We start from the raw sequence: 20,076 nt of genomic DNA on the forward strand, positions 1-20,076 counted from the left end.
GTTGGTTATCTGTTGACTCACTTCACATCAAATCTAGGTTTAGGTGTTTGTTTTATGTTTTTTTCAGGAAAAAAAATCAATTCAGTTGTCAGAGTCTCTAGAAATGTCAATTAAAACAAAGGGAAATAGTTAATTAGCAGGAAAAAAACTGTTTACTAATTAAGGGTTAGAATGAAAGCCTGCAGCCACAATAGCTCTCCAGGACTTGGAGACCCCTGCACTATACAAAGTGAATTTTCTTACAAAATTAGGGTAAACCTCATCTTACCTCTACTACTTCAACCCTCTTTATAAAAATGTCAGCACGAGCAAAAACCATGAAAGAGGTAAAGTCCCACTCCCGGATGTTTTCCTTGTTGTTGTAGTAGTTTCCCAAGTTTGTCTTCTTGTCTTCGTAGGTTTGTCTAAAATAACGCAGGATATCCAGCGTCTCTCGCACTTTGTTCAAGCTCTCCTCAAGTTCCCCTTTTAAAATGTCTTCTGGTCCCAGATAGGCTCTAGCCTGAGAGAGAGAGAAAAACAAGAAAATAAGGCAACAAGAAAATTGAGATCTAGTATAAACTGACACCGTAAAATCAAATTTACTGACTTTAATTAAAAGGGCAAGCTCAGTTGTAGGACATACTCTGGGGTTCCTTTACATCAATACTTCTGCATAATGCCTCACTGTGACAGTCAAGTCAGAACTTTCTTTTGAATTTTCTTGCTTTAATGATCATTTCAGTGCATGTTTAGACCAAAATGTGTGTATACATTTACTTATCTATTTCTGTATTTATTTAAAAGCTTCTGTAAAAAGCAAAAATGTCCCCCTGGAGACAAATAAAGTTGTATTTATTCACACATCCATCTATTTATTGAAGTAGCTTGTTGTACAAGGGAAAAAATCAAAAAGTAAAGGCAATTTCAAAATTACATGGTAACTGCAATGGAGCTGATGCAATACAATATGTTCAGGATGGCTTATGGGTAGTTTTAACATGCACATTGCAGCGCTCTGCAGCTAGGCTATGTAGTTAAAGCCAAAGTCAAGTGAACATGGTTGCTTCGCCGTGCATTACACCACTGTTAAACATCATGTTGTAGTGAGATTTCTTTGGGGTGAGGGAATGAAACCTGCTAAAATCCACTGAAGGATGCTTGTGTTCAGACTACCCATAAGCCATCTTGAGCATGTTGCTTTAACACAGCTTCTGTTGCTGTTACCACATAATTTTCAAATTACCTTTATTTCTTGATTTACCTTCGTATTTCAGGAAAATGGGCAGCAAGAGCCTTTCACAGCATTAACAGCTACAAGATAGGGACCAGTGCTGGCACACTCAGTCATACGAGGTAAATTTAGAGTAATTAATTAAGAATTTAAAGGGGGGGGAGAGAAAAGACCAATGCAGACACAGAGAAATCATGTACACTCCATAGAGGAGTGAATCAAACCCACATCTCTGAAGCCTCACACAGTAAAGGATTCTGTAGGGCAAGATCCTTTACTAAAATGACTAAAAGTATACTTAGTGATTTTTAACACAGACAGGAGGGTTTTGTTAAGATTGAAACAGCAAATGAAAAGTTTGCAACTGCTGCTTAGTAGTTTTGACAGCTTGTACTATCCAATTAAAATAATGAGGGTCTGAAAGGAAGGGAATGATTAATATTTGATTTGTGCCAGCCAGGGGACAGGAAGCAGTTACTATCAGCAGTCAACATAAAAACATTCCTTAGAAAGCTGAATCAAACCAGTGTAGTGAACTCAATTGTTTCCTTTGGTTTTGAGAACATTCAGGACTTCTCATTTCTCACCCTCTCTTCTCCATGACAACGACTAAAGGTGCTATTACAGTGTCCCAGCTCTGCCTGAAAGCTCACCTGTTGAATCAGAAGATTACAAATCTCTTGAAGGAGCACAATAATCCTGGCTGGACTGTTGTAATACTGACAATTTACCCACAGCAAACAGACGACATGCATCAGTGGTGCAATCATGGGCTTGGCTTCATTGAATTCCACATTCTCAATATCATCAAAAAGCTGCTTTAGAGGTTTCAAATGCATACTGATTTCTCTGGCTTCTGTTAAAGCTGCAAAAAATGTTTAAAAGGTACATATTCTCTGAATTAAAAATATCACTTAATTTTAAATAAGTGCTTTATGCATAGTACAACTGAATACAAGAAGACAGACAAGGTGACTTTTACCATGGAAGCGACAGAAGTTACAACTGGAAGTTCAGTGTCTTTATAGCCACCTATTAATTTTCATACCTGCTTAGAATCTTGTAGGGAACCACAGCTTTATCAGGCATAAGCCAGGAACCATCTTTGGATGAATTGACATTCCATAACTGAGTAAAACACCTGCAGGCTTATTGACTTGCTCCTATCAATACACTCGATAGTTACAAACTAACCTAGTTGGCATAGAGAGGAAGAAAGAACCTAGGCTCAATGAGCAAAGGACAGTGGGACATCGGAGAGTTACCACTCATCTAACAGTATGTTTTCAGCCTGTGTGAAGAAGTCCATGAGAACACCGGGTGACTGAACCCACAGGTGTGCAAGTGTCTACTGAAAAGAATTGGCATCCTGTTTAAGGCAAGATTTTGTCTGGTTATCAAAACTTTGTAAAATCATAATGGACAAAGGATACCCAGAAAATGAGTGAGGGGATGGTAGACAAGTGCCAATGTGGGAGAAAAGGCAACATTATCACAAATACTGACCTTCTATCTGGTAAGCAGTTAAAATGGTGATAATTACCGAAGTCTGGCCTCTCTACTGCCTCATATTGCATCTATAATCATGATTTGCAATCACTTTCTAGCGTCATTTATCCCTATTTTGGAACGCTTGGTTGAAGTACAATTATTCTCTAATCATTATGTGAACCAGTATTGTATAATGTGGTTCGGTATAATTACTATATTATGCAGAATACAATTATCTATATCAGTGCAATGGGCTGTCAACCCAAAATTAGTTTTACAAAATGAACATAGAATATGCATGTCAAGTCTGCCCTGACCTGATGTCACTAAATTACTAAATAATTATACAGCAGAGTCAGACTCTATTGTGTGTGTTTTTTTTTTTTTTTTGGAACAGCAAGAATGTTTTATTACTGTATTTAGCATCATGCCCCAAGACAGAATTAGAGTAACTACATGTTTGTGTTGAGAGATATTACTGTTCAATAACATGAAAACAGTAAGTAAAAAGTAGAAGGGACAGATGTTAAATGTATTTTTTTTTTAACTAATTATTATATCAACATGTTCGATTACAAAACATACTGGCAACATATCTTGCTTTAGAGCTCAAACAACTTAATTCAGCCATTTATTTTCTAAACTCCCATCTCAGTTTCAGAGTCGACATATGGATTTTTAAAGAAACAAAAACGTAAAAAAAAAAATTTTAAAAACACATCCTGCCTCCAGAGTGTGACGTGGACGTAGTATTAATATATCCATGTGTGGCCTAGCCCAGCACTGGACAGGATACCAATAATGCCAATAGTTAGACTTTAAATGGATTATGACCAACTTTGGAATGAAAAGTCATAAAGAAACAAAGAAAGCATGGTTAGAAGTGAACCCAAGTCATTGGAGCCATCAGCTAAAACTGCTTCTCACTACACCAACATTCAACAACAATGCAAGGTGTATGGGTCCCGGCGCCCCCCCACCCCCATTCTGTACATAAAATAGAATTCTCTGAAAGTCCTTTATTTGACTTTGTTAAAAATGTGAAAAAGTATTACACTGTTACATGAAGCAAAATTAAAATCTAGAAGACTTTGTGTATTAAAGGAAATTAATTATAGAGAGCCTGTCCGTGCAGAACGGTGCACTCGAGCTGGAAGCTGCTGGTAGTGGCAGCGGAGAACAGTTGCTCTAAACCTGTCAGTGCTGACCTTTTTACAGAATGTTGTGTGCTGTTTACTTGAAAATACATGCAGCACAATAAGGATGGGATGTGAGCTGTTCAGGTGTCAATTAATTGACTTTAAAACACAAACTCACTCCCAACAGTGTGCAGAAAATGTATGACAGCAAGCTTTTTCTAAAACCTTACTGGGGTGTATCCATCCATTCATTTTCTGAATCAGTTTTTTCAAGTACAGTAATCAGCACAATAATCCAAAGACCATGTTACCAGGAAAGGATGAAGAAGAAAAAAAAATTATATATCAACCAACCAGAAAACAGAATGCTAGTCTATTTTTGAATACAACTGTTCATTCCTAACCAGTTCTGACTCTCCAATCAGTATGACATCATGTAATGCAGGAGAAATCCCATGTGTAAAACTGGGACTACATTCAAACATCACATACAATCAAACCACATTTTAACAACTGGGATCACAGGCACTTCTAGTCACTATGCTGAACATCCCTGCCTTGGAGGCATTTACAATGAATCGATATTAAGTGATAATTGAAGGATTTTTGGTAATATTTGTTCTCAATTTTAAAATTTCACATGATAACTGCAGTACAGGAAAAAACCTGAATGAACAAACAACCCACCACAATAAGAGTTGTATAAAATCATATAGCACATACAGCAAACACCCAGGAAGGTGGAATAAAATAGAATTTATGAAACCACAAATATAAAGCCATATGTATACAAATATATATTTTATTTCAAAAGAGTTATCTTTTGTATGTCTTTTTCTTTTTTGGTTTTAAACTCAAGTGCATACAACCAACTAAAATTCCCCTTTCACAATGTTCACCTTGACCGAGATAGAATCGTTGCTCAGGGCAATAACTACTTTATCCAATAAAAAATTGTTAGCTAGATAAGGTTTCCAAGTGTGCTTCAATAAAACAAAGTCATTAACCGACTAAGGAGAAATCAAGCCCAATTCAAAGGATTACTTTTCTGAGCTAATACAATGCCTTTTCTTAGTAATACGCCACTCTTTCCAATACATTTTCAGGACATTAGAAGTTTAGAAAGAGGATTTGTGACAGACTGGCATGGCATGCAGACAGGGTAATACAAATCAAAAATAAACCACCAGTTATAGAGTTTTGGGAAACAAAATTGCACTGGAAATGCCACATTTGATACAATCACACCTTAGAGACATTTTAATTATTTGCCTGAAATTTCAGCAGATCAACAAAAGAAAGCACTACATTATGTGTCAAAGAATTTGGAAGCATTTCCAAATGCCTGCTGGGCACAGATCTCTAAATCATAAGAATTAATTTCCTCTTCTTAAATGAGGTCACATTTTAAAATTCAAAGTCATCAATGGATTAAGTGTAAGTTATGGAATCAATCTCTTTTCAATTTCAAGAACTATCCTGAGTCATGCCTCATGTCTGATTATAATCTGCTTCAGTATTGAATCTAAAATCCCCAAGTTCTTCACAGGAAAACGGCTTTTTTCTTTGCCATCAACTGCACCCTCATAACAAATATCAGAGTCCTAGAAAAACTTGTTAATTAGTGAATTGTTTTGCATACAATAGAAAAAGCACTTTTAAATCCATAAAAATTAAAAGTGGCAGTGTTCAGATTTCTTTGCAAGACACTACAGATTATAGTATCAATAAGACACATACCTGCTACCACATCTTGAAACATAGCTTTGAATGCTGGGTAATAACTACTTTCCATTCGTTCCAGGAGTTCTGACATTTTAAGGACTTTTTTTGAGCGAAGTTGGTCATAAATACATTCCAGATCTGCACACCTAAAAGATAACAATCATCAGTGAATGACCTATTTTTTAACATTTTTGAAAAAGAACATTATAACGAGAAAAGTCCTCACAACAAGTCAACAACCAGATTTTTTTTTCCTACATGGGTAAACAAAGTACATACAACTTGGGTCCAACTAAAAATGCAATGGTATGTATTCATGTTGCTCTCTTTTCACACTTTAGTTTTGTATAACTATGTCTTGAATTCTCAACTCTTGGATAACCATGGTTTTTCTTTTGTAGAAAATCTTGTTAATGGGCAGAATTACAACAATATCCATAAAGAAAACATTCCACAAATTTTACCTTTAGTAGAAATCAAGCTACCTTTTCCTTTGATTAAATGTGCAAGTCATTGAGCCATCTTACCAGATTCAAAAAAAAAAACCTACTATATGTCCTTCCTCATTCTCTCATCCAAAATAATGTTCCTAACTGTGTACCTGTTTTTCCAGAAATCCAGCTCAGTATTAGGTGTCGGATTCTTCCCTTCCAAAAGTGGTTCTGAGGAATCTCTCTTCAGGACCTGCCTGATTTGGTGACTCCAGTCTATCACTGTTGACTCAATAGCATGCACTATGCTTTTGTCCACAAAGTCTGAGCTATATTGGCAAAACACAAGAAACCATGTTCAGTTTATTCAGTTATTTTTTTATTCTTAAAAAAATAACACATCAGGGAGTGTCACACACCTTTTTTCTGCCTCACTGGCAGCATATTCTACTTTTTCTGCTCCAGCTGGCAGAGGGAGGAGGGTTTTCCCTCGAACTTGACCAACCACAACAAAAACACTGCTTTTCAGACCATGCAGATGACGCCTTATATCTTGTGACACAACGTCAGGCCAATCTCGGTGATTCTTTTTGTTTGCCAAGATAGGTGTTAATACCTGTATTAAAAAGGGAAAGGAAGAAAGTCATAGCAATTTGATAAAACTTAAGGAAAATGTCCACACAGAGGGTTACATTGAGGCAAAACCTATCCCCAGACAATGGTGAAGTGGATGTCAAATCAGAATAGATACTCATGTACATATCGCTGGGCCAATTTAGGTGAAGACTGAAAAAAACAAAAAACAAAATGCAAAAGGACATAGATGACAAAGTTAAGATGGATTTGCAGGGTTTCACACAAGAACGGGAGAACAGAATGATGAGAAAGTATAAGTGTGACGTGGAGTAAATGAGTGCCATATAGGGTGGTTTGAGCATTTGAAGCTAAAGGCAGAGATTGACATTACCTGGGAACTGATGATGGCTTTATTGATGCAATGTCTGACAACAAGTGTGTTAGTCTTTGATATTAAAAAAGTCATTTTCCTGTGCGTCATGAAAATCTACTACAGTTTACATGCAAGTTAATTTGTTGCATCATTTTTAGGCGACTACAGCCTGAATCATATCATGTTAGAATGACTCTGTTACCGCCATTCATCAATTTTAGTACCCACATCCACTGCCTATTCCAGCAGTACTGGGCAGAGGTCAGGGGCCAAATTTCCTTCTCAAATGAAGCATTAATTTGGTCATCCATTTTGCTATATAAAAATATCTGGTCACCTTTCTGAGGTTTGGAAGACCAGTGGAACTCCTCCAACTCTCCCAAGCCTGTTTCCCTCAGAGCAGACTACAGCATCAGGAGTGTCTGCAGTTGCTGTGCTATTGCTCTCTAGTGCCAATGCTTTCCCAGGACAACTCCCATCCAAAATGCCATATAAGCCAGATGTGTCAGGGAGGCATTTCTAGAGAAACATCTGCTCCACTTTACCTCATTCATAAGGCAACATGTTTATAAATTAATATTTTGTGTTTTATGTGTGACACATTTGTTTTTAGTATTTTAAATATATTTGTAAATGTTTCCAGTGCTTGAGCTAGTAGAATTCAAGTACACCATCTAAAAGTGAACAGAATAAATAACAATACAAAGTGAATCACAGGCTATGGTTAAATCATTCACTGCTTTAGTATGTGGAACAATTACTTAAGAGAGTAATAGATACCACCAGTATGAATCTGGTTTTAACAACTATTAAGTTTTTTCTTCAGTAAAACTACGATGGCATCAATCACTTGGAATACCTGCTATTATCAGATAAGCCGTTAATACAATGTGGTGAGCAGACTGTAAGTGAATGTCTCCAAAGATGAACAATGGCGATGTTTCAAAGCTGATGTCTGTTGCCTCACTAGAAGAAAATTCCTGACTTGTATCTGAAGAGTAATTTCATCACAGCCACAAAAGGCTCTAGCCCCAAGTGACCATGAATAGACACGATAATGGAAAAATAGGTGGATGGATGAACTATGCAGCAGATCCAAGTGATAGTGTAATGCCTAGAAATCATAGGTAACCTTTGAAAGAAGCACAAACAGAAACACCATTGGACTTGGGCCAAGGTGAAGATGTATTTTGTCAAAAGTAGACCCTATAATGACCTTGCAACTTGACAATGAAAGAGAAATTTAAAAAATGAATAAAAAACAAATAAAAATTAATATTAAATGGATATGATTAATAAAATATAGAATCTGTATAATATTAAACTAAATATCTGTGAAATAAAAGGAAAACTGTCTTAATTCCTGGTCACAACATTTTTGCATTTTAAATGAACTTTACATTGCCATAATTTGTTTATATTAATCAAACCGAAACTGTTCTGTTCAATGTGTCTAAAGCAGTTTTCATGTTCTTATATGTTAAGATAGCAAGGGTTACGAGTTTATTGTTTTTGTGTCAATACGTGTAAAGTCTGAGCCTGTTCTATAAACCTATACTCTGTGAAAAGTGCTATATAAAAATAAACTAACAATTGGATGATGGTGGCAGCTCTTACGCTGTTTGACACAGACAGTGCTCCAGATTGTTATTTTTGGTCACAGTCCATTCAGCCACTCCTCACTAGAAGAAGATTGCTTATCTAGATCCGAATGCCAACCCCCAAAAGGAGTGGGCAGATTCCCATCACAGGAGGCCCTCAAGATTGTTTGACAGTTAGTCACAGCATCAAAAAAATTAATGCTTTCCACAATCCTAGGAGACATGAACCTGTTAATGGATTACTAAACAATGTCCATTATTCCAAGTGGAGTGTGTTGGCAAAGATCACCTAAACTTGCATAAGCGTATAGTAGGTACGATAACCTTGGGAGAGTGTTGAACTACACCTCATCTTAATTCAGAGTCATTTAAATAGTATTTCAATAAGCTAAAATTACATTTTTTCAAACAAATTTTAATTCATTTCAGAGTGTTGAGGACTATGCTTTTTGGGAACAATCTTAGTATCATTCTATACTAGCCAGTAAGCAACTCTAGGCTGGGCTATGGACTATCACAAAACCCACTCACAACCATTCAAAAATAGCCAATTAAAAGCCAATGCTCATCCCTTTTACATGTGGGGAAGAAGACTGGAAACCCCACACTGACATTAGAAGACTGTGCAGCCCCCACTTAGACAGTCCTGGATTTGTGAGGCCGCGATACAAACCACTATGCCATTGTGCCACCCAATACTGTTACAGAGGGATGCAATTGTTTTAAAACATGACTTTTACTCCATTGCAATCCTGTGTCACTGAACGACGTATGGTTAATTTTGTAATTTAAGGTTTAGTATTGGAATACTTCGAACAAGTCTTCCACTATTATACATAAAATCGTAATCCATTTGAATGGCTGTTTGTTGGTTTACTTGTCTGTCTGCTTGCTGTTAATCACATAAAAAACAGCTGAAACAACTTTTACAAAATTTTGCATCTGCCTTCCCAGTTGCTTAATTTAAAATACAAGCTATATACCATATTGATGAAAAAGGGTTTAAATGGGAGGGAGCCACTCAAAAGCAGTGTCAATGAAGGACTAAAATCCCCATCCATCAGCAGGAGTGTACTATCTGATGAAAGACATGGTCATTGACACGCACAATGTTTTCTAATCAGTGCAGGCATGACATTAAAGATCACTAGTACATACTGCGTCGTCTTCTCAACTAATCTGAATAACAATTCCAATATCTTAGAGGATGTCTTTTTTTTGTCTCGTTGTGGGTTATGTTTAGCCAAGTTGAATTTCCAAAGACAGTTTTTCCTCTATTTATTTATACCAGCAACACCAGGTACTTGGGCTAGTATTATGTACTGAAATATCTGTGTGTGTATTTTTTTTTTAAACTTCAACCAAACTACTTGGTTACAGATAGAATAAAAAAACCTGGTCTTTAGGAGGGTGACTCAGTGGATTTGCAGTTAGCACTGTAATATCAAAGCGCAGAGCATTTTTGACTTTGGCATGATGTACCTCTCAAGTCTTACAACTTCCATTAGCCAAACCTAGAGCAGATATCCTCTGGGGAGAAGAGGGTTGAAATTAAGCCCAATTACTAAATAAATAATTTAAAAAGCTCCAACTAATTAAATATTCCTTAGAAATAGTGCCCTCAAAAACTTTCACACATGAAAACTGGAAACGTGTGTTCCAAAAAATGAAACCAGGACCAAATTTTTAAGTCATTCTATTCCCTCAATCTCTTCTCTAGATGTCAAAGCAACACAGAAAAAGAATTCCAATTCACTGTGAAAGATATGCAATAATGCAGAAGATCAGATGGAGGAAATGTCTATATCCAGATTTTTTTTTTTTTTTAATATTTGGTTGTTTGTAAAAAGTAAATGCAACTAAAAAATAATCAGTGTGTGACTATTACCACCATGCTGGCATTTGTAGAACTCATTTTGAAGCAGAAAGCATTTCCTCAGACTCTCTCCATATTAAAACAGATCCATACAATTGCACAATTGACAGAATAGCCTCTTCTTACCTCTTCCACTAGGATTGGGAATTGCTCCAGGGGCGAGGGAGGCAAATCACCATATAATAAATTTGTCCTGATGGTATCTGGGACCAGAGCTTCACGTTGCCGCTTCACAAAGTAGACAGCCTTGTTTTTAGTGCTGGCAGGAAACTCAGTTGAGGCAACTAGCAGTGCTGCAGCATTTAGTGTCACTACAAGTGCTAGCTGGTCACTCTTGTCTAGAAAGCTCTGAATGAGCTGTCGCTGCTCCTCTGATCCCATCAGCTTCTGCCAGCGGTCAGGCTTAAGTTTCATGCTTTTAAGCACATAGTTCTCAATGAATTCCAGTCGCTTGTCTGCTGGCGTCTCTCCCATTGTGCCTGTATGCTTTGCACAGTACAATGATTTTGAATTTTATGATTATTGTACCACACCTCTATCCTGTGTCCAGAAGCCACCAGCTGAACGTTTGGCGAGACCCTGACAAAGAAACAAAAAACAAAAGTACTGATCACAATTTGGTAATTAAATCTTTATTGGAAGTGTAAAGCACTAATTTACGGTTAAATCTTGTGTGTGGTGTGATTGAATAATTCTTGACCCATTTAGACAAAGATACATCCAATAAACAAGTTCAAAATAAACTGAGCAAAATATTTATGTAATGAATTTTAACACAACTTATCTGTGACTCCTATACCAAAGTAAAAAAAGCACACAGTCTGTTTATTTTACATTTTAAAAAGACCAGCAGTGATTTAAAACAATTTTACATTTCAACAATCCCATAGGTTGAAACAACTACCTGCTTAAAGAGCTTGGAACACACTGCAAAGACTTAACACCGACACCAAAAAAAAAAAATGGATGAAGACCAATTCATGCTCTTTTATAGTACCCAATAACGTTCTTATCCCTCACACACCAAAATGTATGCTTCAATCAAACAATGCAGTGTAATCCCCGGGTTAAAAATAAGTACAGCCATCTGCAGTTAAACTGACATCCTGCAGGCTGGAGTGTCCGTTTTGTTCTAACAGAGTGTTTAGTCAGATACCACCAGGGCCTTCAAATTAATTTAAAGTGCACAAGATACAAAAAAATAACATACTTTAAGCACTTAAATCATTTTTGGGTACTTTAAACTCTTTGCAAGTGAAGTGCTCAGCTGCCTTTCATCTCCTATAGTGCTAGCACTGAATAACCATTGCAGCGACAGCAGCTACTGAATGATTAAGAAAGACAGCAGCCACTGCAGTGGAAGACACCATTTATTCTGATAATGAAATGGAAAAATGAGTTCCTAGCAGACTGCCTCAGGACCTAACAAAAGAACTACAAACAAGCAATCATAGCCTTCAGGGCTACCAAGTGCACAGTGAATAAACAAAATAATGCATATAGTGGCCTTTCATGCTTAGCATCACCAAAAGCACTTTACACCGACAAGAATAAGAGGATTAAAGATTTCTTTAATGTGTGCACTGGCAGGTGACGTGTCTTGCACAAAATCACGGAGTTTTCCTCTGATCTTAAATGTTTGTGTAGCATTTTATTATTAAACTGCCTCAGAAGGGGCTCGATGGATAGAGTACAAAACGTTTCCGTATTTCCACATAAAAGGAAGTGACTCACCTGTCTTGTACCCAATGTTAGGTATGGGTTCTGACCTCCAAAAGCCTTTACTTGATTAAGTAGATTTGAAAACAGATGTTGAGATAAAGTGATCACTTTAAAAATGGATGGATATTTGCAGTCTTTAACTGTTTAGCTCCCCTATTCAGTGGTGTGAAAAAGGCCATATTTCACCAAGGATATAAAGTTTTGTTTTTATTTTTGCCACCTCACATATTTCTGTCACAGCTAAAGATAACTCTGATGGACCGAGTTTCTGTCTGGCTCTTCCCCAACTAGTGTTTGCTACTGCTAGATTGGGACCCATTTAAAACATCCTTGAAAATGTACATTATGAACACAGACGGATAGTTCCTCAAATGGTTCTCATCATACCAAAAGGCATATACTAGATTCAATCTCAGAATCTGGAATTCAGGTTCACCCATTATTTCACTGTAGAATCTATGCGCTGTAGTCCAGATTTTGTTCCAAGTATGCAGAGTTAACAGAGATATACTAATGAATGTGAATTCCAAAAACTGAGTACAGAACTCCAATACCCAGAGACAGATTGCAAAACTTACTTTAAAAAACCTAAATTCCATCTCATCAGGTATGCGAGGTAACCCTAAAGAAAACTACACATGTGCAAACATAACCTTACACAGAAGAAATACTGTAGGTTTAAAAAAATACGGATCCAACTCAGTAGGAATCTCCATGGGGGTTAAGAGGAATTTACATCAATTACATACTCAACATTAAAAAATATTAAGTTAACATAAAAATGGACATCTGAGCATGTTAACAAAAATCACAATCAATTAAAGTAAATACAGTTTTCTGTTCACATGTTGGCTTTTGCTCAAAGTACAATATTTAAATTATGCTTTTAAAATCCCCCCAATGCTTTACCATAATGGAAACAGCAGGATTTGCATAACACAGCATGCAGATATCCCAACAGTCTTTGCTTATATCTGAAAACTGCCTCAGGTGCATGGCATACTAGGGTATTGTAGATGGTATCCTGGCAAACACTATTATTGGTGGACAAAGGCAAACAAACAAACAATCTTAAGAACATGTTGGTAAGGTGTTTTACAAGTACAAAGGTATACCATAATTGTTCACATAAAGGTTTTACAATGGGCTAAATGACTTGATTAGGATCATACATACTGACCCGGTAGTGTGGACTGAAAATGGCTTCTTTATAAGACATCCATATACTGACTGTCCTTCCGAGACACTTTCTAAGAATGGAACTACAGAACTTGTGTTCATATAGATTCTTATTTTACAATGTGATTATCAAATTGACTTTTTTACTATAATGTGAGCAGTACTTACTCGCAGGGTAACAAAATGAGCCAACTTGGGGCCTGAACCAGGGACTCTGAGGTTTCATATACTATCTTTCTATAGCAAACACAAGGCATTTTCACAGTTAACAGTAAAACTGCCCCGATTATTTTTAGAATAGGAGCATTGGCAGATGAAGTTAAGCACCACTAATCACGCAAGGAGTCTTTGGCAGGGATGACCCTAAAACGTTAGTTTAAACTCTAATGAATTCATCACTAGGCAACACTATAGGCGGGTACATATTGGTAATGAATAATCAGGTATTCCTTTCACCCAGTACACTGTGAAGCCCTTAGGCTTGCCACCTCACAGGCAGGTCTGTCCAGTTTGTTATTCTTGACCTCTGCTAAAAATGCCTAGAGCAAAAGAAGGCATTAAGGAATGTTGTGCAATTTTCATTCACAGATGATTCATAAGAGGAACCTTCACCTGAATCTTACATTTTAATACAGGTAATCCACAATATGGCTATCATGGTGGTGTTGTAGTTAGTATTGCTGGGTGAATGCATCCTCTGCTGTATTGGCATCCTGTCCAAGTTTGATTCCACCTTGAACCGAGTGCTGCCAAGATAAGCACTAACTCATGGCAACTGGTGAACTTCATGGCTAAGAAAATGGAAAGATATACGTTTCCTTGAGTGTCATGTTGCTCACCATGGCCTACTGAACAGTTGCCCACTCTGCTAGCTTTACAACAGAAATAAGGCTTTGAGGCAAAGGCTACCATATTTTGGGAGAAAAGTTCCACCAGTCTCATATGTGTAAGCCACAGAGTTGAGACAGGCATCATTCCTACCACAGAAATCTGTGCCATGCCATTTAAAGATACAGTGAGGATCCCAAACTGCAGAACCCAAATAGAAATACCTTAAACAGTTGTCCCTCATCTGTGCCATCACTATGAGGTAACCATTTAACAGGCAGGTTTCTGTAAATAGGGCAGAGACCCGTGTCCTGCAGTGGAAAGTGCACGTGCCAAAGAATGCTCTGCAATCAAAGTTTGAGCCTTGAATAGAATGTCTGCCATGCAGCCTGGCCCATCAGAAATCCAAACCATACTTACTCGAGTCAAGTTCGAACAAACACGATCTCGTTGCTGCACATGTACAACAGCAACACGTGAAACATTCCCAAAGTGAAGCGACAGCTCTCGTAACGGCACGAATCGCACGCGCACCGTACCTCCTTGTTGCGAGGCTCGCTCCTCCGCGGACGGCGCTGGGTTCAGACGGGTCTGGCGTCACAGGCTACGGGTGCTTCTGGCCCACGGCCTCTTACGAGCGACTGTCCGTCTGTCAGTGCGACTGAGTGAGCGCGGGTAAGCGACGCGTTACAGCAGCCGGTCCGTCGCCATGGAGACGGTCTGTTTGCTTCCGCGAGGTGCCTGTTGCTTTGGGGACGAGGATGCGCGCGACTGAGTGCCCGTTCGTGACTGACAGGGGTGTCGAGTTTTACAGACTGTTGGGACTCTCGGCACCTAACACTTGATAGGTAATCCGGCAAGCAGTTCTCTAAGAATCACGAAATCAGTGGGCAGCCTGAGGGAGAAATCAGATCAGGAAATCAGTGGCGGAACACGAAAGTAGAATTCTGTTCTCATTAATTTTTGAGAACATCATCGGTCAAATCTGAAGCGAGGACGTGATACACCCAGCACAACTTTCTCTCAGAATCCAGAACTCATTACGAATTAGCCTCATAAATGACTGCTTGCTGAAGCCCTATAGCACCGATTAACATACAGCACATTCAAACAAAAGAAATGACAAGGTGACGAGACTTGTGCAGAACAAACTTTATTGTACATAGTGACATTTTTAACTATGAAACATACCGCCTACATTTCAGCACAGTTCATCCACCTGAAACTAAGCATGTTCCGGCCGGCCAGTACTTGGACGGGAAATCATCTAGGAAAACTCTGGGTTGCTGCTGGAAGAGGTGCTGGTGAGGCGAACAGGGGGCGCGTACCCTGCGATTCGTGTGTTGGTCCCAATACCCCGGTGCAGTGGTGGGGTGGAGATACTCGGTTGTAAATACGGCGCCGTCCTTCAGGCAAGACGTAAAACCGAGGACCAGGCCATCTACGGTCATTAAAGATCCCTGGGCATCTTTCGAAAAGGGTTGGGTTTATCCCGATGCCCTGGCTAAATTGCCCAATCTGGACTCTTAATTGTCTCTCTCACCCCTTATATGTGGCGGGAATACTGGCGCAACAATGGCACCCGTTACATCATTCAGGTGGGTGAAGAGGCTCCCCACTCAGTAATGCGCTCTGAGTAAAGAGGAAGGGGCTATATAAACTATAAAGCATTATTATTAAATTGCCTATATTCCATTTTTACAATTAGTTTATTTTGTAGCATGCTGAACCAAGCCACTGCCTCAGAGTGTACACAAATCCACAAGCACACAGCATTAACAGAAAACTGGAGATACGCCGTTATATAAGAATACAAAAGTTCAGTTAAACACACACACACTTCATGACAATAAAAGTCTTGCTAACATTCACATTACGATATAGCCATAATTAATTAATAAATAATTAGATTACAACAGAAGAGAGGAAAACAATAACACGTCAACGGCATTCCTGGAGAAAATGAAAAGGTGGAGTCCATATATATATATATATATATATATATATATATATATATAGTCAAAGGTCGGACAACCTAGAAATTGAAAGCTGCCAGTATCTGTGGTGTCATCTCTCACAGGCAGAGGTAGCAGATTAACAACTGGCACATTACGAAATCAGGATGAGGGTCAGTAAAGGATCGCAATAATTGTCATGAATTTTTACTAACCAACCCTTTACATCATAATACAGCATATAAAGTACAGTAAATGTAAAGTAATTGTGGCCGGGCAAATAGACCAAATTAGACAACCCAAAAGCGGTTAGTGTACCATCCTAGTAGCACCTTTTAATAACAAACACAAAACTCTGGGCTTTTTTAGACTATAAATCAAACTGATAACCTGCCAACCCTCCTTCAGTCTCATGCGCATCGTCGTCATCTTCAACAATCTGCCAACAACACGTCCAGAACAAAGAAACACCACCATTGCTAAATCAGCACTTCGAACTCTATGTAATGAAACCAATGTTTCCATGTCCGTAGTTTAATGATTAATTTGACACTTCTAGCGTGGCGATTTAAGTAAAACACAAACTTAGCGATTAACCAAAAATGATCACCAGCAAGTAAAAGATGGCGTCCGTCCGTGCGGAGCCAAAATTAATGCAAAAATTGCGCACACGGAGGCGCCTTGGATTCAGACAATCAAACAAACCCACGTTTTAATTATAAACTTTGCAATGGAAGTCCACTACAACTATTATCACGTATTTTCCTTATTACACTAAGAATATAATCAAGTTATTTGACGGTAACACGGTTTGTTTTTTAGCTTAACATATTACTGTGTATAAAAGTCGGCTTTAATAATTCTGAGAAAAAAACAACCATAGTTCTCCTTCCAAATGACGGGAGGATGATGCACACCGTCCTCTTATCTCCCGGTGTCCTTGTAGCATTGTTCCTATAACTAGAGAAATGTAAAAAACTTAAATTTGCTTCACTCACAAACGAGCACGCCATCAATAGCCGCTCGTCTAAGGTCAGACGTACTCATTCGCGCTTCAGATGCTTATTAACGGACTGGAAACACCGAACGTCACATAAAATTGAGCGGGCTGTAAAAGAACCTGTAAGAGTCAAGATAACCCCGTGAACTGACTTGATTGACACCCTCGCCTTCAAATCGTTATGGTCGTACTAAAAGAGGGCGGGCTCTCTTCGGATACTTAAAGTCGTCAACGGGAGACGCCGCCGCTGTAATTTTCCCGCCTATTTCTTAATTGGTTTTTGTGGTGAGAAAATGGGGGCTTTCATGGGTTGTCTTTTTTCTTAAAAACGAAGCGGTTTTAGTACCGTTTTTAAAAAGGGAAATAACACCGCAACGATTGTGGTAATCTACGTTTTCGTTACGTTATATGTATTATGGATGAAACTGTGAGATCAAAAGCGAATCTGCTACAAAGCCGTAGCCTGTCCCTGAAGTAGGTAGCGGCGGTTTGGGTCCTTAATCGAATCGGGCAGATCACGGGCGACTAAACCTCAACCGGAGCAAGTGCCATATCGGGGCTGGATGGTACGTTAAGTCAGTAAAAGTAAACGTGAAATATACTAAAGGCTTTTAAAATAATCCGACATCTCAAGGGCATGGTTGTCTTGTAAAGAAAGGTGGGAAATAAACGATTTGTTACTTTCAATGCCGGTCAGCAAAAAGATACTGCAAAGACCATGGAAAAATAACCAGTTGTAATTTAAATATAAAAAAAAACAAAACGCTACAATGTTTAAATCGTGCAGTCCCTGAAAGGCCTTTTTGTGGTTTTTTTTAAAGGAAGGATCTTCTATTTTCGGGAGACGCTGCGCTTTCTCTTCAAGGGAATGGCGGGCCTTCATGCTCACCTTCGTCAAATCCTTTTAAGCTCCTTCGGCGCCCTCCCACCTGCTGTGGCCCGCTTGGAGGTTCACCGGTGGCATGGCTCGCTTGGCTTCAAATTCATGTTTTATGCCGTCTTTGGATCTTTTCTATTAAGTTTATTCTCCATTGCATTTAAGTTTCAATACCTGGGTGATGTTTTGTGGGTAGTCTCTCCCCTCATAACAAAAAAACAAGCGGGGCCTCCGCCCTATGGCTTGGAGGGTCTCTCATAGTTCCTGGCGGTCCGTTGTGAATGTGCTCTGGAGTGGTGAGTTACAATGTACTGCTGTGCCTGCCTTGTGAATTTCTGGACGTTTGAACCTTTCCACCGTATTTTCACCTTTGCCATTGGATTGTATTTTGGGACTTTGCTTGCATAGGATTGGCTCAGTGTGTTTTAGGGCAAATACTTTGCTGCTTGTGCTCCACAGAGATTCATTTTAATGAAGAGGATTTTGGTTAAATATTTTTATAAAGAGTCTTCAAGGCCCATTTTGTGTTGAGCTGGGAATTTTGGGCAGTGCTGTCACCCCCATATTGGCATTATTGGAAGTACTTTTAGAACTTGCATGCATTGGAATTTCAAATACTGTATTACAATAACTGAGTCGCTGTAAGAATTGTAACCTTAAGGAATTTTAATACAAAGTTGTATTTAGTATGTAGACTACTTATGTGTGACGGTTGGAATCGCAGTGAAGCAGGTAACCTGTAGCACTGATCAACGAACTTCGCCAAAGCATTTTTCACAGAGAAATTGCTTAGATTAGACAGAACTTTTTTTTTCTATAAAATTCACCAGGCAGCTAGGTTAGACTTTTTTTTTTAAATAAACCCAGTGAGTACGCCAGGACATGGTGAAAGATCAGCATGGCATCACAGAGCTGTAGCAACCAATATTGGATGGGGAGGTCACTGCCCGATTTGCACCATTGATGCACACAAAGATGCTGCCTTATTTGCTTTGTGCACATGTGAATAACGCATGCTGTAAAGACAGAGCGGTGATATCACTGCCTGATTGGTACTAAAGCTGGATTTGTCCCCCACATGCAACGAAAGATAAAGGAAAAGCAAAAACACAGTATTTTCATTTGAGGTGTACATTAGCTGATCATAATGGGATTATTAAGTTTTGTTCTGCATAGATTTGTATGTTTTGTCTTCACAGTTGGATTAACATGTTATGCTGTTGGCTTTGTTGTGCTGATGGGGTAGGGACAGGGACACCTTGCATCAGACTTTGTGGGTGCTAATTAGGAGCTTGGGGAATGCAGAGAGAGAAAAATTGATTTTTTTAGCTCAGGAATGCATGGTGGCATAGTGGTTAACACTGCTGCCATCTACCTCAGGTCACATTTTGATTTCTCTAACCTCAACAGGTGCACATGGATGTCCTCATCACCAGCTGCATTACATCCTGGTACAGCACCTTCTCAGGGATGGGACATGAGGGTGTCACAGTCTAAATTCAGTGTGTTATTTTCTGCTATTTTGTGACTGCTGATCACGGATATGATTATTTTAAGTATTTGATACTTTTCCAGTGACCCGAGCCCTCCCAAAACATTAAAACTGACAAACCTAAGTGCTTTTTGGAGTAATTTCAAGGATAGTAATATTTTTGGACTTCTTATCCTTGCCGTCAATGGTCCTCTAGCCGAGGGTGCAAAATGACAGTTCCATTACAATTCTAGAGTACCTTGGATTTTGTAAAGCAAACATCTGAATATTCCAGACAACTCTTGTTTATTATGTATTGAAGTCAATCATTCCATCTCTTGCAGACACCCCAAATTAGAACAGCTTACTTCATTTTAGACTTTTTCTCTCTCTAGGTTTAATTTATTATACAACATAGTTAAGATAAAGACCCCCCAGCTGTAAATGGAAAATGTGTTAGATGGGAGAACCGCTGGCTCCTTTGCCTCTTAGTGGTAGTAAGGAGCCCTTAAAAAATGAGAATGCGGCTGTTTAAGACTAAAAGCAACAGTTAAGGGTGGAGAATCTGAACAAGTGAGACACAAAGTGCATTAACAGCAATAACTGACTTCTTCTTAGG

General features: G+C 38.6%; 1 protein-coding gene across 1 annotated transcript in view; it reads right to left on the reverse strand.

Moving 5' to 3' along the window:
• dnah9 (dynein, axonemal, heavy chain 9) overlaps positions 1-17,173 on the reverse strand; it is a 262,350-nt gene extending 245,177 nt beyond the window's left edge. Inside the window, exons 1-7 of the mRNA XM_039739325.1 lie at positions 17,108-17,173; positions 10,552-11,004; positions 6,419-6,615; positions 6,170-6,328; positions 5,584-5,714; positions 1,867-2,078; positions 269-502 (exon numbers count right to left, since the gene is read on the reverse strand). Of these exons, the coding sequence (XP_039595259.1) occupies positions 269-502; positions 1,867-2,078; positions 5,584-5,714; positions 6,170-6,328; positions 6,419-6,615; positions 10,552-10,899 (1,281 nt within the window). The 5' untranslated portion in view covers positions 10,900-11,004; positions 17,108-17,173. The remainder of the gene's footprint in view (positions 1-268; positions 503-1,866; positions 2,079-5,583; positions 5,715-6,169; positions 6,329-6,418; positions 6,616-10,551; positions 11,005-17,107) is intronic.
• Positions 17,174-20,076: the final 2,903 nt, after the last annotated feature.

This window comes from Polypterus senegalus, chromosome 17, assembly GCF_016835505.1.
Source record: "Polypterus senegalus isolate Bchr_013 chromosome 17, ASM1683550v1, whole genome shotgun sequence".
NCBI lineage: Eukaryota > Metazoa > Chordata > Cladistia > Polypteriformes > Polypteridae > Polypterus > Polypterus senegalus.